A 26313-nucleotide genomic window follows, 5' to 3' on the forward strand; every position below is an offset into this window, starting at 1 on the left:
TCTAATTGCAGCTCAAATAAAGCAGCTACAGTTTCACTTTGAGACATGCTTTTGGCTATTTTTTCCTTTCTTAGAAAAGCAAAGTCTATGCTTTAATAGTATGAGGCTTTTGATAAAACCATCTTCAACAAATGCATCCATGCAAATAAGGTATTTCCAAAGAAGTTTAGGGGGAGAAATGGTATCGGTATTGGTATCGGTATCAGCAGATACTCAAAGTTGAAGTATCGGTATCGGTATCGGAAATCAAAAAGAGGTATCAGTCCATCCCTAGTGACAACACAAGGTGCAGTTTGTCAGTCTTAAAAGTGCATTTAAATGTTTTTTTTTTTTTCGCATCTGCTCATCTCTCTGTAGTGATAAAGCAGGAGCCCGTTGTTCAGTAACCGTCGTCGTACTCATTCTGGGCCTCCCGTCGGGCCAACATGGCCTGGATGAGAGCACTGGAGCCCGGAGGAGCAGTGTTTTGCGACGGAGCAGGAACCCACTGAATCCTGTCCTCTTCCTCTGCTCTCTGCCGGGCCTGCATGACTTGTATCATAACATTTGACACGGGAAATGGCAGGTCACCCGTGTCAAGTCCTCTGTCCGCCTCTGCTCTTTGCCTGGCTTGCATGGCCTGCATGACGGCGCTGGAACCATTGTCTTCATCACTCTCTTGAGCCTTGGCCCTCTGCCTGGCTGCAAAGGCCTGCGCCAGGGCGCTATCAGGCGACGAGTATTCATCAGGCATGTGGTACAAATCATCTTGCTCTCTCTCAGCTCTCTGCCGGGCCACCATGGCCTGCATCACCGCGCTGGAGGTTGAGATGTCGGAGGGGACGGGCACTCCACCAGCGTTGCGTCTCTCCTCCCCTTCGAATTGCTGGCGAGCGAGTAAAGCCTGAACCATGGCGTTAGAGCTGGAGTGACTGCTCGAGGAGCGGTCATCCAAATGCCGTTTTGTGTGCTAAAGAGGAAACATTCGATGAGTTTGACAACAAACGTCTGGATGGAAAGTGGAGTTAGCATGAAAACACTATCACAGCAAACCTCTTTTTGTTTCTTTTGTTTGGGATTTCTGCTCAGGTTAGATTTTTGGAGGTCATGCAGCTTTTCTAACAAGAAGGATTTGTCTTTCCCCTCCTGGTGAGAGAAGAATAGAGACAGAAACAGAAGAAATGAGAAAGAAACTTTTTTCAAAAAAGGCACAAAATGTGACTTTCAAGTGAGTCCAATCTTAAACGAGCAGGCACTTATTCACAAAGGTCAACAAACACACATACTTAACTCACATTAATAATCTGTTGTCTCAGGAGGCGGATAAGCTCCTGGCGGCCTTTAGTGACATGCCAGAAAATGTATATGATGACACTGACCAGGACGCCGATTTGCATAATAACACAAAGATGCAAAAGATGCACATGATTACACACATGAACACACATATATGCAAAACATGGCTTACAGCTGGATTTTATTGGACTAAGGGACAATACAGTCTATGCAGCACGCTTGCAACTTTTGCAGTTTCCACTTACATGATGATAAGTGTGCCAAGGAAGTAGAAGATTTCACTCCTGATGACATTTTGGTAGATCCAGACGGCCCACTGGGAACTAGAGATTTCTTCCAGCTCTGCCATCCAGACTCCAACCACACTGAAGGTGTTGTTAAATCCCCGAAAAGGCCCACACTGCTCTGAGGGATTCAGTCTGCAGAGCAGGACAGGGTGAACAAAACAAGAATGAGTGAGTTTTTTTTATGTTGATGAAAAATGCAGCGTGTGTCAAAGACAGGTTTTGTCATATTCTTGCTCAGAAGGGAAAGATCTTGTAGAGTATATTTTGTTTGTCTGTGTTAAATTTGTGCACTCTTACGTCCAAGCAGTGTATGCAACCATTGACAGGGCTCCCACGAAGAAAGGGAAGAAGAGCAGAAAGATGAAGATGGTTTGCATCTGAGCTGCCCTGCCGGATCGCCGGGGAGGCTGGCAGTTCTGGGTCAGGCTGACCTGGGGTGGTTTAAAAGACACAAAAAGCACATGAACAACCCCATATATACACACACACCATTATTCACAACGTATTCTTGCAAAAACTCATGGAATGTTATTAAAGCTTAAAGTGCGTTTCTGCCCCAAATATCACATTTACTTTAGTTCATAGGAAAAAACAAAAAAACACATCAGCGCTTTGACTAGCATTGCTGCAAAGGTCATTCAGTGTGTTCATTAAACATTCAGCAACACCACATCCAGCGTGGATCAAATTACAAATCATACCGAAGTCGTTTAATTTTCTCGGATTGATTGACCTTGTCTGGTGCAATTCAAGCCTAATGATTGCTCCATAAAACCTTGGCTGTCTTTTCCATGACATAAAATAGAGCATGCAGACCGTGTGCTGAAAGGATTTTAATTAATTATTGACCTAAGTGCTCAAATAGAGTAACACGAGCCTTAAAGACTATATGGAGCCGCTTTGGCAGCAGTGGCATTGTGTCGGCCTTGGGGCAGTGCGTCACCTCCAAGCCTTGAAAACCTGCATTTACCTTCTTTAAGTAAAACAAGAGGAATAATTTGAGAATCTGGATGGCAGGTAGCAGAGGAGAGAAGTAGATTCCGATCCTAGGGAGAGAAAATAGACAATAATCTCATTTTAAATTGGCACTGAAACCAGGAGAGTCACCACAAGACCTGATCAAAATTCCATGGAGCCACTGTTTGATCCTGCACCAAGTGTTGAGTGAATCATTCTTACCAGGCCAGTGTCTGTGCGTAGATGAGTTCGAGGACATTTCTGGCTACGTCAAACTCCGGAATCCCCAGACTTAGTAGTAACCTGGTCCCAATTACGCTATTACACAGAAATTAAAAATATAGTTTCCAGCTAAGTTAAAATTTCCCCATTTAAACAATTGACAAGAGCACAAGTGAATTAGAAATTGTGTAACTCACTTGCTAAGAAACTCTCCAAAGAAGGATCCCAACATCAGAAACAGAAAATCAAAGATGACTAGACGGTACAAAGCCTGTCCTACCACGGACTCCCAACACTGGCGGGAAAACAATGGTCATGAATGAACGGCTGCATAGATCAACTGACGAATTTTAAAGAAGGTTACTTTTGGTCACACCTACCGAAAATTTCTCAGCCACTACATTCATCCAGTAATAACACAAAACAGCCAGAATGACCATCCTGAGGAAGACATTTCTGCAAATGGGAAAAGATGAGAGTAGATTTAGTAGATGAGATGATGTATCAGTATAAATACGGGTTCTATTAAATCAGTCTTTGCATCATGTTTGCTTCTTGTAACTTTGCCGATTGTGTCACTACTGTCACTTAATAGCACATCTGAAATATGAATGTTTACTTAAATGTATACATAAATATACAAATATATCTGTGCAGCATCAGGTAAACTGTGTCAACCATTTCCAATCTTTATGCTAAGCTAACCATTTCCAATATTTATGCTAAGCTAAGCTAAGTGGCTGCTGGCTCTAGATACTAGAGAGTATCTGATCTAAATGGCAGCAAAAAAGCATATTTTCTAACATTAAAAGAAAAAAGAAAAAACTGCACACAACTAAAAACATTGTCCTTGTTTGTCCTTTAAGCCATGCACCACATGTAACCCTGCAAGCTGACCTGACCACCAGAGCGTAGATCTGTGTGCGCTGGCTGGAGTAGTGTTCAAACTTGTTGAAGAGAGAGTAGAAAAGCGGGATAACCAGGTTCATCAGAGACACCACGAAGGGAACCAGGAGAGTCTCTGCCTCTTGACTCAGAGACCAGTTTTCAGTATCAGTTGCCCGCTATAAAGATAACAGAGGTTATCTATCCTCAAAGATAATCAATCCTCCATGACGAAAGGTGACAACAACCAACAAATGAATCAAGCGTTGTTCTGGTAAATGACTCAACACATTACATCCAGTAAGCTTATGACACATATTGATGTGGATTTTAAACTGTGTAGGCATGACTTTTTTATACTGTTACACTGGTTTTAATGACAACAAGACTTACATTTCCCAGAACAAGAGGAAACATTTTTGTGTTGGATGTAGACTCCAACCAAGAAAAACAAGTATTCCAATTGAACTTGAAGCGTAATTAGTCGATCTTGACTGTTGTACCTGCTGTTCGTATCGACAGAGATAGTAGATGCTGGCACCGCAGCCAACAGTCAAGCCAGTGGAGAGAATCCACGAGCCAAAATGAATCCCAAAGTGCTTCAGCTTTTCAGAGCGTGTTGGAAGCTCCCTCTGGGCTTTTTCTGATAAAGATTCCTGGAGAAGAAGAGGGTAAACATGGTGATGACAGATAATGGCACTTATTGAAACCATAATTCACCTCATAAAGCTAATTGTCAGAAATGGTCTGCACTGACATAGCGCTTTACAATGTTTTCTCATTCACCCATTCACACACACATTCATACACCAATGGTGACACAGCTGCCATGCAAGGTGCTGCCTGCCATTGGGAGCAACTTCAGGTTCAGGACACTTCAATTGTTGAGGGGATCAAACTGCCAACCTTGCAATTAGAGGACAACCCGCTCTACCACCTGAGCCACAGCCGCCCAAATATCATTTACAGCTATGATTCTTTCAACATGCCTCATCTTTCTTGATTTGTTGTCTACATTGACACAAATAGGTTTGAAACGCTATCATTTACCTTGAGCTGGACACTGAGGTTGTTCCTGCGCTGTCTCACTGCTTTGTCATTGGTCACACTAAAGTCCCAACTGCATAGAAGCTGCCATGCGCTGTTTGAAACAGACTCTGCTACAACGTAGTTCTGCCTAAATGAGCTTGCCATGCTGCGTGAGGATAAAAATCAGATTGTCAAAGTTATATAAACCAAGAAAATAAAGAGTGCAGAAGGTTCAGGTAAATATGTTGATTCACTGTTGGAAAAGTCATACAGACGACTGAACTGACCTGAAAATAAGTGCGATTCCACACAGTACCATATAGACTGCAATGGTGAAGAAATAGGCCAGCTGCATGTTGTATTCCACCAAACCCTCAAGAGTTTCATTGCTGTAGCCACCGTAGTACATGACAGTGTAGGTAAAATAACCCTGGAGAAGCCAAAAATCTTCCATTTAGTGCAGACAATAAAAGTAAAAGCAAAAGTCTCATAAAAGTATTGAATAATCTTTATTATTATACAGCATCCAAATTGAATTTGCTTATTTTCGTCCAGCTCAACAAAATGTGCACTAACCTGCTATTATCTGATAAAGCTGTTGAATGTGTGCATCCAATGTGTTATACATAAAGCAAATATACTGCAACATTGCTATTTTTGTCAGACATACTAGATTATCTCTGTTTTGGTCTCCACCTCCTACTGAGGGAAAAAAAATCTGATGCTTTAGCTGTTAAATTCCTATCTATGTTTACTAGTCAGTCAGTGATTGTGTCTATCAGCTATTTACTGCTGGGTAAGAAGTGTTTAGTCACTTTTTTGATTTTCTTCTGTGAAAACAAGTGGGTGGCCCAAAATAATACAGATGAGAGAAGTGAGAGTGAATCAAAAGCTCTAAAGAGTCATATTTTCTGTTGTGGAACCAAATTATACACTGCTCAAAAAAAATAAAGGGAACACTAAAATAATACATGTTAGATCTCCATTCCATCCATTATCTATACACCGCTTAATCCTCTCTAGGGTCGCTGGTAGGCAGGTAGCTGACTTAGGGCAAAGGCAGGGGACACCCTGGACAAGTCACCAGTCTATCACAGGGCTACACTTAGAGACAGACAACCAAGCACACTCACATTCACACCTACGGACAATTTAGAATCACCAATTAACCTCAACATGTTTTTGGACCTTGAGGGAGGAAGCCGGAGAACCCAGAGAGAACCCACGCTGCACGGGGAGAACATGCAAACTCCACGCAGAAAGATCCCGGGTGTCCTCGAACCGGCGACCTTCTAGCTGCGAGGTAACGATGCTAACCACTGCTCCACCTTGCAACCAATCCTAGATCTCATTGAACAAAATATTCGAGTTAAAAACTTTATTCATTACATAGCGGAATGCGTTGAGAATAAAATAACATAAAAATGATCAATGTACTGTAAATCAAAATTATTATCTCATGGAGGACTGGATTTGGAATCATACTCAAAATAAAAGTGGAAAATCACATTGCAGGCTGATCCAACGTCAGTGGAAATTCCTCAAGACAAGTTAAAATGAGGCTCAGTAGTCTGTGTGGCCTCCACATTCTCCTGAGGGATCTCCTCCCAGACCTGGATTAAAGCATCATCAACTCCTGAACAGTCTGTGGTGCAACCAGCCATGATGTCCCAGGTGTGCTCAGTTGGATTCAGGTCTGGGGAACGGGTAGACCAGTCCATAGCATCAATGCCTTCATCATGCAGGAACTGCTGACACACTTCAGCCACATGAGGCCTAGCATTGTCATGTATCAGAAGGAACCTAGAGCCCACTGCACCAGCATTAGGTTTCACAGCGGGTCTGAGGATCTCATCCTGGTACCTAATGGCAGTCAGGGTACCTCTGGCTAGCACATGGAGGGCTATGCGGCCCTCCAAAGAAATGCCTCCCTACACCATTACTGGCCCACTACCAAACTGGTCATACTGGAGGATGTTGCAGGCAGCAGAACGTTCTCCACGGCGTCTCCAGACTCTGTCATGTCTGTCACATGTGCTCAGTGTGAACCTGCTCTCATCCACGAAGAGCACAGGGCACCAATGGCGAATCTGCCAATCTTGGTGTTCTCTGGCAAATGCCAATCACCCTGCACGGTGTTGGGCTGTAAGCACAAGCCCCACTTGTGGACGTCAGGCCCTCATACCACCTCATGGAGTCTGTTTCTGACAGTTTGAGCAGAAACATGCATATTAGTGGCCTGCTGGAGGTCATTTTGCAGGGCTCTGGCAGTGCTCCTGTTCCTCCTGCACAAAGGAGGAGATAGCGGTCCTGCTGCTGGGTTGTTGCCCTCCTACGGCCCCCTCCACATCTCCTGATGTACTGGCCTGTCTCCTGGTATCTCCTCCATGCTCTGGACACTGTGCTGAGAGACAGTAAACCTTCTTGCCACAGCTCACATTGATGTGCCATCCTGGATGAGCTGCACTACCTGAGCAACTTCTGTGGGTTGTAGACACCACATCATGCTACCTCTAGGGCTGAGAGCACTGACAAAATGCAAAAGTGACCAAAACATCAGCCAGAAAGGATGAGAACAGAGACATGGTCTGTGNAACATGTTTTTGGACCTTGTGGGAGGAAGCCGGAGAACCCAGAGAGAACCCACGCTGCACGGGGAGAACATGCAAACTCCACGCAGAAAGATCCTGGGTGTCCTCACCGGGACACGAACCGGCGACCTTCTTGCTGCGAGGCAACGATGCTAACCACTGCTCCACCTTGCAGCCAATCCTAGATCTCATTGAACTAAATAATTCGAGTTAAAAATTTTATTCATTACATAGTGGAATGCGTTGAGAATAAAGTAACCTAAAAATGATCAACGCAATTCAAAATTATTATCCCATGAAGGTCTGGATTTGGAATCATACTCAAAATAAAAGTGGGAAATCACATTACAGGCTGATCCAACTTCAGTGGAAATTCCTCAAGACAAGTCAAAATGATGCCCAGTAGTCTGTGTGGCCTCCACATTCTCCTGAGGGATCTCCTCCCAGACCTGGATTAAAGCATCATCAACTCCTGGACCGTCTGTGGTGCAACCAGACATGATGTCCCAGGTGTGCTCAGTTGGATTCAGGTCTGGGGAACGGGCAGGCCAGTCCATAGCATCAATGTCTTCATCATGCAGGAACTGCTGACACACTTCAGCCACATTGTCATGCATCAGAAGGAACCCAGAGCCTACTGCACCAGCATTAGGTCTCACAGCGGGTCTGAGGATCTCATCCTGGTACCTAATGGCAGTCAGGGTACCTCTGGCTAGCACATGGAGGGTTGTGCGACCCTCCAAAGAAATGCCTCCCCACACCATTACTGGCCCACTGCCAAACTGGTCATACTGGAGGATGCTGCAGGCAGCAGAACGTTCTCCACGGCGTCTCCAGACTCTGTCATGTCTGTCACATGTGCTCAGTGTGAACCTGCTCTCATCCGTGAAGAGCACAGGGCGCCAATGGCGAATCTGCCAATTTTGGTGTTCTCTGGCAAATGCCAATTACGCTGCACGGTGTTGGGCTGTAAGCACAAGCCCCACTTGTGGATGTCAGGCCCTCATACCACCCTCATGGAGTCTGTTTCTAACAGCTTGAGCAGAAATATGCATATTAGTGGCCTGCTGGAGGTCATTTTGCAGGGTTCTGTCAGTGCTCCTCCTGTTCCTCCATGCACAAAGGAGGAGATAGCGGTCCTGCTGCTGGGTTGTTGCCCTCCTATGGCCCCCTCCACATCTCCTGATGCACTGGCCTGTCTCCTGGTATCTCCTCCATGCTCTGGACACTGTGCTGAGACACAGTAAACCTTCTTGCCACAGCTCACATTGCTGTGCCATCCTGGATGAGCTGCACTACCTGAGCAACTTCTGTGGGTTGTAGACACCACCTCATGCTACCTCTAGGGCTGAGAGCACTGACAAAATGCAAAAGTAACCAAAACATCAGCCAGAAAGGATGAGAACAGGGAAATGGTCTATGGTCACCACCTGCAGAACCACTCTTTTACAGGGGTTGTCTTGCTAACTGCCTCTCATTTCCACCTGTCGTCTGCTCCATTTGCACAACAGCAGGTGAAATTAATTCACAATCAGTGTTGCTTCCAAACTGGACAGGTTCATTTCGCAGATGTGTGATTGACTTGGAGTTACATTGTGTTGTTTATGTGTTCCCTTTATTTTTTGAGCAGTGTACTTTACAGTGTCTTTAAATTATACAATAAATAAAAAAAATGAATGGATATACTGTATCTTTGTGGTCATAGGGATGGCTGTGACTTTAAAAGAAAGTAAGAGATGTGGTAAGAGCCTCCACTTACAGCTCCAGACAATAGCTCCAGTCCTCTGAAGCTCACGTTCTGAGGTATATTGGGTGAGGGGTCGTGAACAAGCAGAGGGATGGTGATGAAGCCAAAGTTGACCAGGAAGGAGAAAATGTTAAACATGAGAAGCCACTTGAGGAATACGAAATAGGAGAGCACACTGGAGCCAAACTTTCCACCAATTTCTTTCATGATGCCTTGCCACAGTTCCAGGGTCTGCCTGGTTGACTTTATAGTGTAACCGGCCCTTCGAACAGACTGAAAGAACAGCTTGTTACATATAATACAGGCACAGATTATGATGATTAAGTTGCAGCATTTTTTTAAAAATTATCGATGAAACGCTCACCAGTGAAACATTTTCAGAGAAATCTGCCAAACGTGTGAACTGCCGAGATTTGTAGGAAGACTTTAATGCCTCAACTTGTCTCCTATGAAGGTAAGTTATAAGACAAATTGATGTTAATGACATAACTCTTTAAAGTCCACAATCCTCTAATCTGCAACAATGACACAACTCTGTAGTCTACAGAAAAACCTTTGGACTTTCATTTCATAGTTTCTTGTATAAGAAGAGAGCAGTATGTTTGCTAACATATAAGTCTTCCTCCAAAGACTTACAGTATATTGCAACACCACCAGACTTCACTCTAAATACTTCCAAGTCTTTGCTTATTCTATGGTTCCCAGCAGGGTGTAATGATTAACTAAATGCCTTAAGCAACACTGACAAGGCCTCGCTTATCGTCTTCAACTGTTTGTGACTTTATACACACCTGATATGCTTCTTCTCTTCAAAGCTCATTAGAAGATCCCGAATGGTCCGGATCCGGTCTCGTGTGGACATAGCAACAAGTTCTTTGACAAGATCTTGTTCCTCTGTCAGACACAAGATGACATGACAAAGTGTTGCCTGTTATCTTTGCAAGAACTGCCATCCAGAATGCATATCAGGTGTCCCGCCTCATATTGTACGTATCCAACAGGTATAATCCGACACCCGCCATGGGCACTTACCATTTTCCATCTCATTCTTGATGGCATCCTCTGTGAAAGCTACATGTGCAGGATCTGCGTCAGGAAACATGCTCATCCTTCTCACTGCTATTCTTCTCCATCTCATTGTCATGTTACCTGGATGAATGAGAAGAAAATGTGTTTTTCTATTTGGTTGTGATTATTATAGATTTTCCTAATTCTAAAAAAAAAAAGAAGAAATACATGAGCAGGGTGGCAGCTGTCAAATTATTAACCGGTGTAACACCTGCAGGTGGTTTTATTCATTACTTTCTGTTCTCTACGTTTTCCTGATTAGATGCACATAACTTTAAGATATGAGTAGGACTGTTTATAGTTTACAGTGGACTACGCACGACTGTTCAACTTTTTACACTTGTCTTTACCTCAGCTTTCAGTCTGGTGAAACCTGTGATAGTGAAGCTATCTCGCCACCATCCATATAACTGGCATCGCGCCAGCTGTGTCACTACTGTAACTACTGTCAGTTGCATGATAATGTTTACAATGACAATACTAACATGTTAAGAGGTTGGTGGGTACAATGTTTACAATGAGTTTGGTGTGTTGGTCTAATAGCATTTGATAATTAATTAAGTTCAGTTCTATTCAAACAACTTAGGGGGAATTAGTTTGGAACATCATTTTATACACAAAAGTATTGTAATAATCTTTTAATATCAAAAAATGGTATTAAAATTAGGGTGATTCACAGTTGGAGTTTTTAAATTGATAATTTAGTGTTTTTCTTTTGTAGTTCTATTGATATTTCTGTTATTTTAAAAAAAATCTGTTTAGTCAATAAAATTACAGATTTTTTTGTAGTATACACATACATGTAAAAACCATGTATTTCATAGTCTTTACCAAAAAAATCAACAACAGCAATCAAAAAAAGAAGCAAATCATGTATTTCTTTCTTTCATGTAGTTATTATAGGTCCTCTGGAAACATGACAAAATCTGCTCTGTCAAAAATATACATACAGCAACTTAAATGATCAGTCTAGGTGATGTAGAAAGCAGTGTTCTTTGTTGTTTTTTTAATGGCATAACCTCTTAACCTGTCTCAAGTGAATACAATTGACTACAGCAGAGTTTAGGTTTTCCATAACAATGACATGATCCTCCTTCTTCATTATTTCAGTCCACCGGCAGCACAACAGCTCTGCATAATGCTACCACCACCATGTTTGTCGGTAGGTATGGTGTTCTTTCTCTCTTCCAAACGTATTTCTGGTCTGGAAAGCTTTGTTAATGGATTTATTTATTTTTTTTTTTTTTTAATGACATGGCCTGTTAACTTGACATAAGTTACTACAGTTGACTACAGCCACTAACTTCTCTAAGGCAATTTAAATAGGCCCCATTTGATACACCAATCAGTCTCAGCCACAAACACAACAATGGGAAAGTCTAAGGAGCTCAGTACAGCTCTGAAAAAGCAAATCATTGATATGAACAAGTCAGGAAAGTCACATGGAGCCATTTCAAAGCAGCTGCAGATCCCAAATCAACTGTCAACGGTCAGATGAAAAAAAAAAAGATGAAAAAAAAAAATGGAGCTATTTGGCCAGAATGACCAGAAATATGTTTTGAGGAGATAAGGGGAGACCTTTAACTCCAACAGTACCAAACCTACCATCAAGCATGATGGTGGCAGCATTATGCTCTGGGGCTGTTTTGGTGCCACTGGAATCGGTGCTTTACACAAAATGTGTGGAAAAATGAAGAAGGAGGATATTCTTTGGGAAAACCTAAAATCAGCTTTAGTCAAATGTAATCACTCAGTTTACTCGAGTAAAGAGGTCATGCCACAAAGTGTTTTCATTAATACAGCTTTCTACATCATCAAAACTGATAGTTCAAGTTGCTGTATGCATATTTTTGACCCAGCAGATTTGTCATATTTCCTATAAATCTATAATAAATCTGTAAAAGAATTTGTTTGTTTTGTTTTTTGTGAAAAAGATACATGGATTTAACTTAAGACTGCCATGATAAACGTGGTCTTTACAATGTATATAAACTTTTGCTCACAACTGCTTAGAATTAGCATAAAACATAAAGTAAAGGTGTGAAAATATTGTTAGTTTGCAGGTATTGTTGACATATTAGTCTGTATGTATTATTCATACAGAATAATTATGTTGCATACCATGAATTTTATTTGATGTCATTTTATTCAGTTGCATTTTCAACTGGAGAGGCACAACAGATCAAAATCTTGGGCAAACCCTAGCCTTTTTAAAGTATTTTTTCTGTCAATCAAGGAGCTGTGTCTGTCAAATAAGTGAATAAATGAAATGGAAAAAGTCATTATGGGAATCATGAATGTCTGTATTAAATTTCATGGCAAACCAAACTGTAGTCAAAGCCTGACATTGCACAAAGCTGCTTGTCTGGCCAAAAAAGTAAACATGTCACGAACCGAGAGACATAATCAGTAATTATACAAGAGTTTAATTATAATACAGCACAATGGGCGCAATGCAAATACAAAAGCCCGACGTTCGGATTGAGTTTTCTTTTTACATAAGCTTGCACACAACCATTAGTTTATGTCCGTCAGATGAATTTAACACTACCCCAACAATCCCCTGCCTTGTGTTTAATTTTCATTGCCAACTTCCTTGTCATTTATTGTACTGTTGTCTACAGCCTCCATCAATAATCATCTAATATGATTTTGGTCGCTTGATAATAAAAGTCAACAAGACCTGAATACTTATATGAAATTAATGTGTTTACAGATTCATGTGTGTTTAGCACTGCTATGTCTACAATGTGAGAGTTAAAGTGACTTTGAAAAGCCATGCAAATGTAGAAGGAAACTACTGTCAACGGAGTATATGTGGTTAAACAATTACCTGACACTGAAGAAGGAAGTTGATAAGGTGGAGCCCGACCGTACTGCGAGTCCCGGTCGGTGCGGAATGTACTGTGATCTGAAATGTTTTTGTAAAAAGTGAGAGGAAGTGTCAACAGAAGTGTCACTTAGCAACACATGGAGGCACATACAAAACAGACACTGATGTTTTTCTACCATACATTGTATTAGTTCATGAGGAAAGTAAGAGTTAAAATTGTTGTAAATAAATGTCCACTCACTGCGGTCATGCTGGCGTGTGGAGTCGGGGCGCGTGGGGAGGCTTTCTCTCCCCCTCCAGCTCTCCCCCTGCCAGCCACCCCCGGGTGCCCTCCCTACAGCATCATAACCGTGGGTCTGACCGGGAAACTCACTGCTCTCTCCCCATGAGGCTGGGTCATGGCTGGCATAGGGGTTAGTGTGGTGTGTTTTACTGGAATGCCTAAAGGACATACACAGAATAAATAATGTGCACAGTGCAATGCTTATCATTCAGGTCATTGGTGTTTATGACATATAATAATACTGGTGCTACCAGGAACTGGAATTTGAATTCTTGTCTGTGGAGGTGTTTTATTCTCTGACAGGTGATTTTAGAGACATATGATTCCACAAAAAAATGCAGAGCTAACTTACAATAAGGGTTCATTCAGAAAAAACTTCTTTAAAATATAACCAAAACTGTAAAATTCGATTGGACCAGCCTGGGATAAAGCCAGGAAAACTATCACATCCATCCATGTACGTTCCTTGAGGACACTCTGTTCAGTACAATGTATTCCCTCAGACCACAAATATGAAAAACTCACAGCACAATTTTTTTCACTAGCTTATTCTTTGATAAATTGTCAGGGTTTTTTTTTTAGCATAAGATGTTGCACATTTGGAGAATAAACCACATTTCCTGTTATGAAATCCCCACATACCTTCTATCCATTTCCAGAGTCTCGCTGTCATGGTAGGCATGGTTAAAAAATCCTCCGTTGCTGTAACTTGTCATGAGATTCTTCAAATTGATCCTTTTTTTAGAAAAAGCAAAGATTCTTCAGCTCACTTTGTCTTCAGTATGTTGTTGCTTCAGTCCAGCTTTGCTAATGTAGAGTAGAACACAGCAGAACACTTGAATAATACTTGAATAAGCAAACATGTGACTATACTATTGTGCCTAAAGCTGTCACGAGACAGATAAGAGTGTTTGCCTTCATCGTTGATTTGCTCTCTTTTATAGTTTTAATGTAACCTAAATACGTAGCATCACATGTTTATGCCAAGCGGTTTTCGGCAGAGTGATGGCTGTATTGTCGGAGGGAAGCATGTGTAATTTAACCTCTGGTTCCCGTCGTCATCTTTTCATCATTAATTCATTAAAGAGGTTTGGTTTCCATCACATGTAGGAGCTCTATGCTTCCCACACAAAGCCATTACAGTAAAGCAAGACAGAAAAAAGGCAAATCTGAATAACAATAAACAGAGAACAAGAGACTGAAAACTCAAGTATGGAAATAAGAACACGGATTAGTGCTGTGTAATTGGATTTGGATTCGACTTAACTGTTAAGATAAAAGCATCTTCTTACACTATGTCTTGTTCCGTTATCAAATTTGGCTCACCTGTGTGTTATTGAAGAGCAAATATAGAGAATTGAGTCTCGATAAAATGTTGTAGGAATCCTTCTAGCAGTCCATGAGTCCTGAGAAGAACCTGTGAATGAACCAGTCTTAGAAACACCGTCAGAGAGATAACTCACAGACAGTCTGCCTACCAGGAAGTGTGAGCTGAGCTAATAAAGGTAAAAGTCCACCTCTTGGGAAAAGTACATGCAAATCCTGTGTGGAACCTCTTGGATTAACAATTTAAATTGGCATTCTCTTTAAGAGTGATGGTGTGTGTCCAAGAGCTCAGTTGAATGCAGGTTGGCCAGTGGTGATGCTGAACTCATTTACAGATAAATAATAACAATATTAACAATGATACTAATAATTCTAACTTCATTTATGTAACAGTTTTAAGAACAAGGGTTAACAAAGTCCTAGCAAAGTGAAGTCTATAGTGGATAGTCACATCAAACCAGGTCAAGTTAAGTCACCGGTAGTTATATGGCACAGATAAAAACAACAGCTGCTGAGTCAAAGTACTTTCAAGTTAAGAAACAGGACTGGCCTTGAAAATGTATCTTACAAGTTTAAATGTTAAGGTTAAGACCCTACAGTGTTATTTAATATACAAATATGCCTCACTGAATTAAATATGACGGTTAACGCTCTGTAATATTTTAGAATTATGCATTTTTTTCTATTTAATAATGAAACTTAGAACCCTACAGAAATACAAACTAACCTGACAATATTAAATTAAACCCTACAGTGTTATTCATTATGCAAATTAACCTGACTAATTAGTTATTATAGATAGGATCCTACAATATTATATGCTCAAATAACAAATTACCTGACTAATTCAGATAATTAATGAAGATAAACACCCTACAGAATTATTCATACATACATACATACATACATACATACATACATACATACATACATACATACATACACACATACATACATACATACATACATACATACACACATACATACATACATACATACATACATACACACATACATACATACATACATACTCAACAAGCCAGAAGTCCTGACAAGAAAATGCATTTGCAAATTGTGTTTTTCACAGGTCCCACTCAGAATAGATGTATAAGGTTTTTTTTAAGGTTTTTAAGGTATGTTGATGTAATATTTTGGCAATACAAAATAAGCATTTGTGCTTTTTTTTTTTTTTTTAACCATGAAAACTACCATAACAGTCGCATCCATAAGTTCCAACAAAAACAATGAACTAAATGATAAAAACTTATACTCTATCTGCAATATGTCACCATAAATGATTCTAATAATCTAACCTAGACTTCTAATAACTTATGTACAACATCATCCAATACAGTAACACAAAATAAGCAGCAGTATAAAAGTGCTCTATATGTGTCTACCAGACTATATGTTACTACAGGATGAGCTTGCTTGGTAAATGGTGATTTGATATAATTCTGTAATTTAACAATCAGTAAACATAAAGTTCAACAGAGTTGTAACTTTTGTCCTGGACCGATACATTTTAAATTAATTTGCAATAATTAGACCCCTTTAAAAAAAAAAAAAAGAAAAAAAGAAATAAAAATATTTTTTTTTGTAGTTGTTGTATAAAAGTTAAACATAAGACCAACATCAAAATTTGAAAATAGTTTAATTCATGCATGAGTAACCCAGCAAACATTAACATTCAGGTATTGTTTGGGAAGTGTTCTGTTGACGTCCTCTAAAGGTTCGTTGAATGTTTGGGGAAGGTTCTTTGAAGGTTCAATAAACAGTACACTCAATAAACGTTCCCTGGACGTTCCCTAAAGGTTACTGTATGCTAGGAAGTTTGTATGGACCCAAATGACTCATTAAGTAAGATCCCCCCCTTTTTTTAAAGATTTTACGTTAAGTTTTATAATAACTATATAATAACTAAATTAAATTTAATTTGCTTGTTTTGCTTTTTTCCTCTCATTTATCTTCCATCTATCTGTCCATCTTGTTTATCCAGCTTTTGTAAATACACTATAGCTGAGTGATTTAAAAGCAATAACATGAGTGATAAAAATTAAAAACGATTTCATAAAATAGAATAAGGCATAATAACATATCTGCAACCTTAGTTTGTGAAGAAAAGTACTCAGGTTTGGTTGTAGCTGCTGGAGGTTGGAACTGCTTCCTCATCAGGAAGTCAACTCTGGGAAAGGCTGCTATCTTCCTGACAGCTGGGAGTTCGCTCCCAAACACTAGACAAAGTTCTGCGAGGTTAAATGTTACCTAACGCCAATACAATCCAATAAATAACTTCATTTTGTTCTTTTGGGGGAAAAGGGAACGATGGACAACGACGCAGGTAAATATGAAGTTTGGGCGACACTTCGCTCCAAGAGTCAACCAAACTTTGCTCGGCGTTAGCTCAGCAGCTAGTAATGCTAACCACGGATAAACAGCGGCTAACATTAAGCTAACAAGTGTGTCCTGCTGGTTAATGATTTGAGAAAAGCTCTTTGGAAGCTCACGGGAAGTTTCGTTCGTGTCTTCTTTTTTTTTTGTCTAAGTCTCTTTATTGTGTTGCAACTCCGGTCTCGGCATTTTTATTTGCTGAGTCTGCTTCTTGGTTAGCTGTTGTCCGCTGCTGGAAAAATACAACAAGGAGGCGTAAATGTACTCAGTCTGTAGTTTAACTACCACAAGAAGCGACGTCTTGTGTTACTGTATGTTTAAACTTTTTTGTTTGTTTGTTTGTTTTTATCTGGGAAAAGTCAGTTGTAACGACTGCTGGTAAATTCATCCATAACATTTCTTTTCTGGGAAGTCTGACGCAGGGAGTGAATGCTAGCTGTAAAAGGTGCAGTCCATTCATCATAAGCTCACACGATGGGCACCCTTTGACATTATAAATATTGTCAAATCTCTCTTCTTCACTTTTTTTTTTTTTTTAATATCCTCAGAGTTATATAGATTATTTTGTCCAGCTTTTGTTACACCGAGTAACACAGATGTCTTCAGTCCCACTAAAGATAGTGAAATGTGAATACAATCTCAAAAATAAACAATTCAAATCCTTCTTTAAGAATATATATATATATATATGTAAGGTCTGTCTTATAGATGCAGGCAAAGATTAGATCACAAGTATTCTTGAAAAGCATAAAACAGCCTGATATTAACAAAAAATGGGAAACTATTTTGAACCATGGAATATGCAAGAACTAAATTGAACTAAAAGTCATAAAACTGTGGGGATTATTAGACCACAGATCGTCCACCACAACCAGATGCATTAAGAGTTTAGCAGAGCTGAAATGCTGTGACATTTATTATTATTATTATTTGTTATTTCCAGTCTTGTTTTTTTTTTCTAATATTAGCAACTGAAAAGCCTCATAAATATCATGTTATTAGTATTTAGACATTTGCAACAGTTTAGTTGTGGAAGAAATAAATTTCATTGTATTTTTTAACCATATTGTATAAGTTTGCATTGTAAGGTCTGGATATTATTTTCTCCACTTTTCCAAGTGTTCTACACTGATCGCAGCGGACGAATCACCAGTAACCCACTGCTGGACCAGCTCCCCAGCTACCAGTCCCTACTGTACCGCAGAAAGTCGTCTGTTAGCGGCACCAAACGAAGAAGCAGCTCCAGAGGGAGGACTGGCTCCTCTAGCAGCGGGAAATGGGGAATGAGCTCCTTCACCAGACCCTTGGACAAACCGAAGAGTCAGATAGAGCAGCAGGACATCAGAGAGCTGGCCAAGCCCATGGCTGAGAAACGCAGGGACAAGTAGGAAACACCTTATTGATATTAAACGGATCCACATGTTGGGCGGCTGTGGCTCAGGTGGTAGAGCGGGTTGGTCAATGATGGGAAGGTCTGCAGTTCAATTCCGCCTTGTAATCTGTGTCATAGTTGTTGTGTCCTTGGGCAAGACACTTCACCCACCTTGCCTGGTGTTAATGCGTATGAATGGATTGTTTGAGGTGCTGGTCAGAGGGGCTGCAGGCGGGGCAGGGCAGCTGTGGCAACAATCCTAGCTTACGACCACCAGAATGAATGTGTGTGAATGAATAATTGACAGTGTATGCCTTGTGAATTCCTCCTTGAGTTAGAAAAGTGCTACATAAATCTAATTAATTGTTATTATTATGTGAAAGATAATTTAGAGTTTTTAAAAAAGTGGCTTATCATGAGTTAAATTCTTTACAAGCAGTGTGTTTGATTGTATAACTCGTTAGAACACAGCGCTTGGAAGAGGCTCGGGAGCTCAGCAGCTGGAGACAGTGGAGGCAAAGCAGTCACAGGTATCTGAAGAGGCTGAGGGATGATGCCCAGGAGTGGATGAGTTCCATGAAGCTCTGGAGGGGGGACATCCACCTGATAGAAGGTGAGAGAATGATAACGAGATGATAAGAAAACAGAATCCTTAGCATTAGAGGCATTTATTGACTCCTGTGTGGAAATACCTACTGCAATCAATGTACTTTGTACTACAATAAATGTACTGTGAAGGAAAATGTACCAATGAGGGTTTTGTTTAGAGTTTTTCTCGTGTCACTCCTTTATTCACTAGGGATGTTCGGCACTGGGATCCTGTCGTACTTCTCCTTCCTTCGCTTTCTCGTGGTGCTGAACTTGATAATCTTTCTGATAAAGTTCAGCTTCGTCATGCTGCCCATCATCATCGCTCCTTATGCTTCAGGAAATATCACCTACAACTTGAATGATGGTACAGAGACACTTGTTTGTTTCAGCATGAGTGTAAGCTGTTTGCAAAACGGTCTAAAACTCATCTTCACTATATTTTCCTACAGCTGGGGTGTGCACCGTGTATCCAAGCAGCTCCCGTCTAGGTCTTGTCATCTTTCATGAACACATTACAGATCTACTCTCTGGTGGAGTAAGTCCTTATACCTAATGTTCCCTGGAGAAAATTGAAAGTCTTATTATTGATTCTGCACTCACCAATTGTGCTTCACATACAGGGCTTTCTGGAACAGACCTATCTTTTCTACGGCTACTACAAGGCAGACAAAATCCATTTTCCAAACATCACTTATAATTTGGCACTGGCATACCTGCTGTCCACCATTGCGTATCTCTTCCTCAGTCTTATCTGGATTGTTAAAAGGTACTGAAAAGACAAACTAATGAAGACATGCATTTATCTGAAGGGAAGTGGTCTAAAGTGTTTCTTTTCTTCAAGGTCTGCCAGAGGATTTAAACGCAACCTGGTTCAGGATGAGGATCGCTTTCAGAGTTTTTGCAATAAGATTTTTGCTGGCTGGGATTTCTGCATCACCAACGTGAACGCAGCAAGGCTGAAGCGAAGCAGTTTGCTCTATGAGCTCAAGGTTGGTTCATTTTTATGTGTTTGTATACAAGGATTTGCCAGAAGCTCTAAGGAAAGACAGAGAAATCCAATTTAAAATAAACCAATAGACTGACTGGAGCTGTCTTCAGCAGCTCAATCATGGTTAAGGAAAAGGACAATAAGATTTTTATGGATCTTAATGGATGTCGACTCTGCTTTTTAAATAATTAAAAAAAAGGTCTTGCCACTTTTTTTGAAAAATGTGGTTTTCTTTGTGAATAATTTGCTCATGTACTGTGTTTTAAATGTTTGTTTTATTTAAAGTATAACCAGTGCTTCCATTCTTTTAATTGTTTACTTGCCTCTTTTTTTAAAATTGCATATTTGTGTGACCTCAGACAGATTTGGAGGAGGAGAGGATAAAACAGAAAATTGCAGATCGCACCCGCAAAGAGAAGTGTCGGATTTACTTCCTGCGCCTCATCCTCAACCTTTTTGTCATCGGTGTCCTGGCTGGCTGCTTCTACTCTATTTACATAGCCACCATCTTCTCTCAGGAAGCACAAATGACAAAAATAAAGGTAATGAAATATTTCTGATGTGCTCTCTGTTACAGTCATGCCATTTTTCTTCCATTTCTGTCTCTTATTGTTCTTATTCTGACCCTGTAACGTGAGAAACTTACAGCATGTTTCACCTGCTTCTGTGAAAGTATTTGATAAAAATTGAGCTCCTGATTCTTTTTGCCTTTTAATAGGTTTTTTTAAATAATTAAAATACAAGCCACAGACGACAAAGCAAACACCCTAATGTTACCTTTGCTGTTTTGCAGGTGAATTTCATTGTGGATCTCATCTATGAATATCTGCCTTCAATTGTTATCACGGTAGCCAACTTCATCACCCCCCTCCTCTTTTCCATTATCATCAACTACGAGGACTACTCCCCTGCTTTTGAGATCCGCTTCACTCTCATGAGGTACAGTGAGTGTATTGATTCAATCTTGTTTATTGTCCGTGATGTTAACTTGGAAAGTAGTTCTAATTCTCTCTCCCTTCCTTTCTTTTATTTATTGACAGGTGTGTCTTCATGCGGCTGACGAGTATCGGAGTTTTGCTCTTTTCACTGTGGTCTCAGATCACTAAATGTGAAGAGGAACCCTGTATCTGTGGCTACAACCACGTACTTTACTCCGTGAGTTGTATTCTTTTGTTATAATAGAAGATATGATAGTTTCTTTGGTGCAGTGCACAGATGCGAGTGCCAAACTCACACTTATCTATATGTCAGCAGATCCATATAATAATTCTCCATCTAAAGGGTCTTAAAGCTCTTAAGGTTTTATTTTTGAAGTGTAACTGCAATGGTATGCGCTTATTTTGGTGGTCTAATAACTTGCTTTTCAATCCATTTGTCTGTCAGTTAAGGTTTCATCTCAAGTGTAATATCTTTTCTAAAGCTGCTTTATGTATGTGTAGTAAAACATGATTAAAAACAAATCGTGCTTAATCTTGTTTTTAGAACTAAGCTTTTTCTATATGAATCTGTGTATGTCCTTGTTGTCGTCACCAGTGCTGGGAGACCCGTGTGGGCCAGGAGATGTACAAACTCACCATCTTTGACTTCATCACCATCGTTGCCGTCACCATCTTTGTGGAGTTTCCCCGCAAGTATGTCCTCACTTTACTACAGTAAAAGAAATCTTCATCACCTCAAGTTTATTTTGTCTAGTTGTGTATAAAAACATTGATCATCCTAAATTGTGTTATCTTGCACTTGTCCTTAGAGTATTTCTATTTTTTGCTACCTAATATTTCTAGTTAACTGCATTTCAGAGAAAAATATTGTACTTTTCACTTGACTGCATTTGAGATCTAAGATTTAAAATCCATGATTTTTTTAGAGTTTGTGAAATAACAACACCTTGGTGAGTTAAGCTAGTGTGTATTCAATACAGTTTGCCTTTTGAGTCCCATGGAAAAGCAGTGTGTAGCTGCCTCCTCGTGAAACTTATTTAAACAATTCTTTTGAAGCCCAAAGAGTTAAAATTGTCCTATATTTACAAAAGTTTAAAAATGAGACTAAAGCAAGAAAAATCTATCCAATTTCTTCCATTTCTTATTAGCACTTTTGTTTTTTCTTCTGTCATGACTTTCAAACTTATTTGGTGATTCTTTGGCTGAGAAAAAGCTGGACTAAACAAACTGAAAATTAAAACTAGTGAGGCTGGAGCAGCACTCTTAATAAAATGATGCTGAAGCAGTGATGCAACATTACTAATAATGTAATCTATTACAGTGTCTTTATCAGTCACAGGAGGTGACTTTAACTCAAGCAATTACTTTAAGTTTTGAAATAAATGTAGACAATAATAATATATACAAAAATACATCTGTTTACTTTAGCAAAGTTTTTACTGTAGTAGAGTTTTGTTTTTTTTTCACTTTGTTAAATCCATTAAGTCTCAGTTTGAAAACCACCCTTTTTTTTAGTGTAACACAGTGGGATTTATCATACCAGTCAATTTTCTTTCATGTCCTCTAGTTTAATTTTCTCTCTTTTTTTTCCCCGCCCGTATTTCTAACTGTGTCCTTGTGTGTCCATGTCCCACCCAGGCTGATTGTGAAAAACTGTGACTGTGGCCTGGCTAAGTGGTGGGGCCAGCAGGAGTTTGCGATTCCTCAGAACGTGCTAGAGATCGTGTACGGTCAGACCATCTGCTGGATCGGCACGTTCTACTGCCCGATGCTGCCTGCCATCTGCACCATCAAATACTTCTTTATCTTCTACATCAAAAAGGTCAGTTTTGGTTTGACGTACAAGTATTTCTTTCCTTGCATTATCAGAAATAGGAACTCTGATCTTGGCAGTTGGAATATTTTAGTGACTCATCACAGTTTTTGCTCCTTTTCTTTGCTAGGTGTCATTAATCAACAACTGCCGTCCGGCCACGCGTCCGTTCCGAGCATCTAGCTCCAACTTCTTCTTCCTCGTCGTGCTGCTGATTGGCCTGGCTCTTGCCTGTCTGCCTGTCACAGTTAGTGTAGCGCAGTGAGTACTGGTCATTTCATGTTTTGATTTCAATCTGTCCTGTAATATTCTCTAAGCTTCTCTGGAGCTTCTCTGGAGCTTTAAAACATCGTAAAGGAAAAGTTTTCGTGTCAGAGGTCAAAATTTTACTTCTTTAAATCTGTGTGTAGAGAGAACTTTTGTTAATAGTTTAATTTCTGAATATGAGTAAGTGTTGGACCACTTAATGCTGCTGCTTACATGTATGCACTCATTTGCCTTTCCTTTTTGCACAGAATAAACTGTTCCCATGCTTGTGGACCGTTTGTTAATTACAATACCACCTGGGAGGTGCTTCCAGCTACAGTATCCCAGCTACCCAGTGGAGCACAAAAACTCCTCTTCGCTCTCTCATCAGAGGCCTTTGCTGTCTCCTTCTTTGTGGTTACATGGTATGTGTTTCAGTCAGTTATTTTTGCCTTTAACTAATATTTGTTATTTGTATTTGTTTTACCTGTCTGGCTGTAATTGTAAGCATCATGTCCATGTTTTTTTTTCCACAGTTTGGCCATGTTTTATGTGATTGCACTAGCTGGAGCACACAAGAGAGTGATTAACCAACTGAGGGAGCAGCTAGCTATGGTAGGTTCAGTCAAGCTTTAGATTTGATTGTGGTCAAGGTTGCATCGGTTGAGTTATGCACTTACAAACTGATCTGCTATCTTTGTGCCTTTTTTTTCAGGAGGGCCGTGACAAACGGTTCCTGATTCAGAAGCTGTGCCAGGCCCAGAGTCTCTCAACTTCCCGATCCCCAGTGTCCAGACCTCAGCCTCGCAGCGGCAGCAGGAGCAGCCCCAGCTACCACACCAGCTTCTCCAGTAATTTCAATGAGGGGGTGTTCCTGGCCCACTCACCTCCTGACTCCTCCACGCATGTGTGAGGCAGGAGCCTAATATTAGAATTGCAGACTGTATTTCTTTTCTTTTTTTTTCTACTGTGAAAACACTACATTGTGGGAGCTTCTGTGGACCTGCTGACAGTGTCCTTTTGTTGACAATCTGAAACTCGTAAAACCATTAAGAAGCAGGAGTGTTCAAGTATTTTTTAAACCAAACTAGTCATTGTTGGTCACCTGTGGTGTTTTTCCATACTGTGTGTACTGTCTTTTTTTCCTTCTGAGAAGGACTTAGATCGCTTTAAACTACTGGACTTGTTCATAAAGCCTTTCTAAATTTTATGCACTTTAAATGTATTAATACTAGATTTTCCTACTACTACAACTTCTATGTGTGCGATATTCTGTATTTATAATATTTGTATTTTTACAGCTAACATTTCTAGCATTATGAATCACTCTGTTGGAAAATACTGCAAATAACTGATTTCGAAATACTAAACTGTAATAATATTTTTTTAACATAAGTGTGATTGTAACTTCAAAATAACTTCTGGATGGCGGGTATTTTAGTACTATTAATAATGTTTTAGTCAAATTTAAGGGAAAATGCTGTTTAACTTTATCATGATGCTTTGATATGACTGTGGTGACTGCTTTTAATGTGAAACCAGGGACATGAAAAAATAAGCAGCTGTGTCCAAATGATCCAATGTCTCACCAAAAATCAAAGATGGAAGAAAAAAATCAGAAAACTGAGAACATATTTGTCAGTTTTTATTTGTTTCATCTTCCATTAATCATCTGACATTATGTGAAAACAAACTTGACTATAAGCATTTAGGTCATTTAATGAGCTGGTAATCTTCTGTCCATGACCAATTAACTACATGTGTAATCATTTTTAGGGAAAGATAATGCTTTTGTGCTCAGGGTTACAGGCTGGTCAGTGTTTTTTGTGATCAGACATGAGTGTGTAACATAACTATGGTTTAAAATATGGACTTGAGGCCCATGTTAGGTGTGGAGTTGCAGTCCAAGGTGGCTCATTTGTCAATGTGTGGAATGTGTACTGAGATTTACTGATCTGGTCAAGAATGCTTCAGATCCATTTTCGGGACTGTCTTTTCATCTCGAGGAATCTGTTCATCTTTGGAAAGTAGGACTAGCATTTCTTACATGGTATTGAAATCTTTAAGGCCATTCTGAGGGAACCAGTTAAAATGAGTTTTGTGTTAACCATCATAGTATAAATATGCTTTCACTCTTGTTAGACTTTTTTTTTTTAATTTCTCCCTGTTGCAATGGAATAAAATGACCAACAACCCAGCAAAGTTTTATTACTTAAGGTCAGAATTGTCTTGGCAGTTTTTCCACAAGTCCCCTCAGATTTATCTGGTGTTACTGTCAATGAAACTATAAAGTAGTTAAAACTAGCTCCGCCTCTAGCAGCTACAGCAGTAACATGCTGCTTACTCACTGATATTTCAGTATTAATAATTTAATTATCACCTTTATATAGTAATATATCAGTCAGAGAGACTTAACCAATACATTTAATTTAAAAAGTTCAGGAACATTTTGCTGCTAATACTTAATGGAAGTTATCTTTTTAATCTCTTTTCGACACTGAATCATGGTCAACATAATTTGACTTTTGACAATAATTTGCAAAAAAAAAAAGACTCTTGAATGTCAAACTTAAAACAAGTTTCCACAAAGTAATACCAAATAGTTTAACATAGAAAATGTAAAGTAAGTGATTGCATAATTATTCACTTCTGCTATGTGCTGGGGGCATATTTTTTACCCTTTTCTTTTGTTCAGCATATTTTCCCCTCGCTTTATGTATGTTGGAGCTTGTTTTTTGTACATATTTTAGTATTTCTCAGGTGAGCATGTTTAGTTGAGTTTTTTACAGTAATTGGTAGAGTTACTGCTCCGCCTATAAATAGGCTGACTTTCTGTTTGCTCACTCTCTCTCGCTCTTGCCTCCAGATCAGCTCCCCTACAGGCTCCACCTCAATGTGGCGCGCCTCGGACCGGTGCGCACTCTTGTCTCCAACTGACACGTTGGCAGCTTCACTGATGCTGGCCTGGCTTCTTTTGTTCCTGATTTTAGGTTGTTTGACCTGGTGGGATCGGCTGGCCAGTTTTCGTTCGCCCTTGGGGCTTGAGCTTAGGTTCGCGTCATTCTTGTAGTTAGGTGTTGGCAGCAGTGTTTTTTGCATTCAACTGACTCTTGTCGGAAGGTTGTTTCACCTACACTGACAAGATTCAGTGGGCATGTGTAGCAGGTCAGGACGCACAAAAAACTCAATCAGCGCCAAGCCCTAAACCCAACAGGAAGTCCGCCATTTTGAAAAACCCTGGTGACAATTTTGGTGATGTTGCCTGACTTTTGGCCATTTTTGGCCGTTTTCAAAATCTATCTCTTCCTACAGGGAAGGTCATACACACCTGAAATTAGGCCAGCACAAACTACAGGAGGTAGTGATTACATGTTAGTAAAATGGTCCGCACAAGTCTGACGACGTGGAAATGGCACCCCCCTGAATTCGGCCACAACGCCATAAAACACCAGAATACGAGACATGCTGTGT

The 26313-nt window shown here is 40.0% G+C and overlaps 2 protein-coding genes across 2 annotated transcripts; one reads left to right on the forward strand and one right to left on the reverse strand.

Moving 5' to 3' along the window:
• Nucleotides 1-379: 379 nt before the first annotated feature.
• tmc5 (transmembrane channel like 5) lies at nt 380-13893 on the reverse strand. Its single transcript, XM_008282876.1, has 20 exons — nt 13820-13893; nt 13136-13335; nt 12895-12972; nt 10026-10142; nt 9785-9887; nt 9358-9439; nt 9006-9266; nt 4943-5085; nt 4677-4821; nt 4130-4282; nt 3639-3805; nt 3122-3197; nt 2939-3036; nt 2742-2837; nt 2533-2608; nt 1860-1993; nt 1521-1694; nt 1275-1353; nt 1033-1125; nt 380-949 (listed from the first exon to the last, which is right to left on the reverse strand). Exons 1-20 carry the CDS (start codon nt 13891-13893, stop codon nt 380-382), a joined length of 2919 nt encoding a protein of 972 aa, XP_008281098.1.
• Nucleotides 13894-16690: 2797 nt separating this feature from the next.
• tmc7 (transmembrane channel like 7) lies at nt 16691-25039 on the forward strand. Its single transcript, XM_008282872.1, has 16 exons — nt 16691-16844; nt 18014-18278; nt 18731-18879; nt 19066-19221; nt 19307-19392; nt 19478-19623; nt 19699-19846; nt 20205-20387; nt 20639-20784; nt 20886-21000; nt 21379-21476; nt 22422-22605; nt 22727-22857; nt 23112-23267; nt 23379-23457; nt 23558-25039. Exons 1-16 carry the CDS (start codon nt 16829-16831, stop codon nt 23753-23755), a joined length of 2256 nt encoding a protein of 751 aa, XP_008281094.1. The 5' UTR covers nt 16691-16828; the 3' UTR covers nt 23756-25039.
• The last annotated feature ends 1274 nt before the right edge of the window (nt 25040-26313 follow it).

This window comes from Stegastes partitus, unplaced genomic scaffold, assembly GCF_000690725.1.
Source record: "Stegastes partitus isolate 25-593 unplaced genomic scaffold, Stegastes_partitus-1.0.2 Scaffold288, whole genome shotgun sequence".
NCBI classification, from domain to species: Eukaryota; Metazoa; Chordata; class Actinopteri; family Pomacentridae; genus Stegastes; species Stegastes partitus.

Excerpts from the sequence above, each read along its gene's own strand:
- tmc5 (XM_008282876.1), bottom strand. The coding sequence starts at position 13,893 with ATGACAAGTTACAGCAACGGAGGATTTTTTAACCATGCCTACCATGAC. Across the intron at positions 1,994-2,532 it reads TCTTGTTTTACTTAAAGAAG|GTCAGCCTGACCCAGAACTG; the intron begins GTAAATGCAGGT and ends AAACCACCCCAG. Across the intron at positions 1,126-1,274 it reads TGAGACAACAGATTATTAAT|GAGGGGAAAGACAAATCCTT; the intron begins GTGAGTTAAGTA and ends TTCTCTCACCAG.
- tmc7 (XM_008282872.1), top strand. Across the intron at positions 19,847-20,204 it reads GTTTGCTCTATGAGCTCAAG|ACAGATTTGGAGGAGGAGAG; the intron begins GTTGGTTCATTT and ends GTGTGACCTCAG. Across the intron at positions 21,477-22,421 it reads TTTGTGGAGTTTCCCCGCAA|GCTGATTGTGAAAAACTGTG; the intron begins GTATGTCCTCAC and ends TGTCCCACCCAG.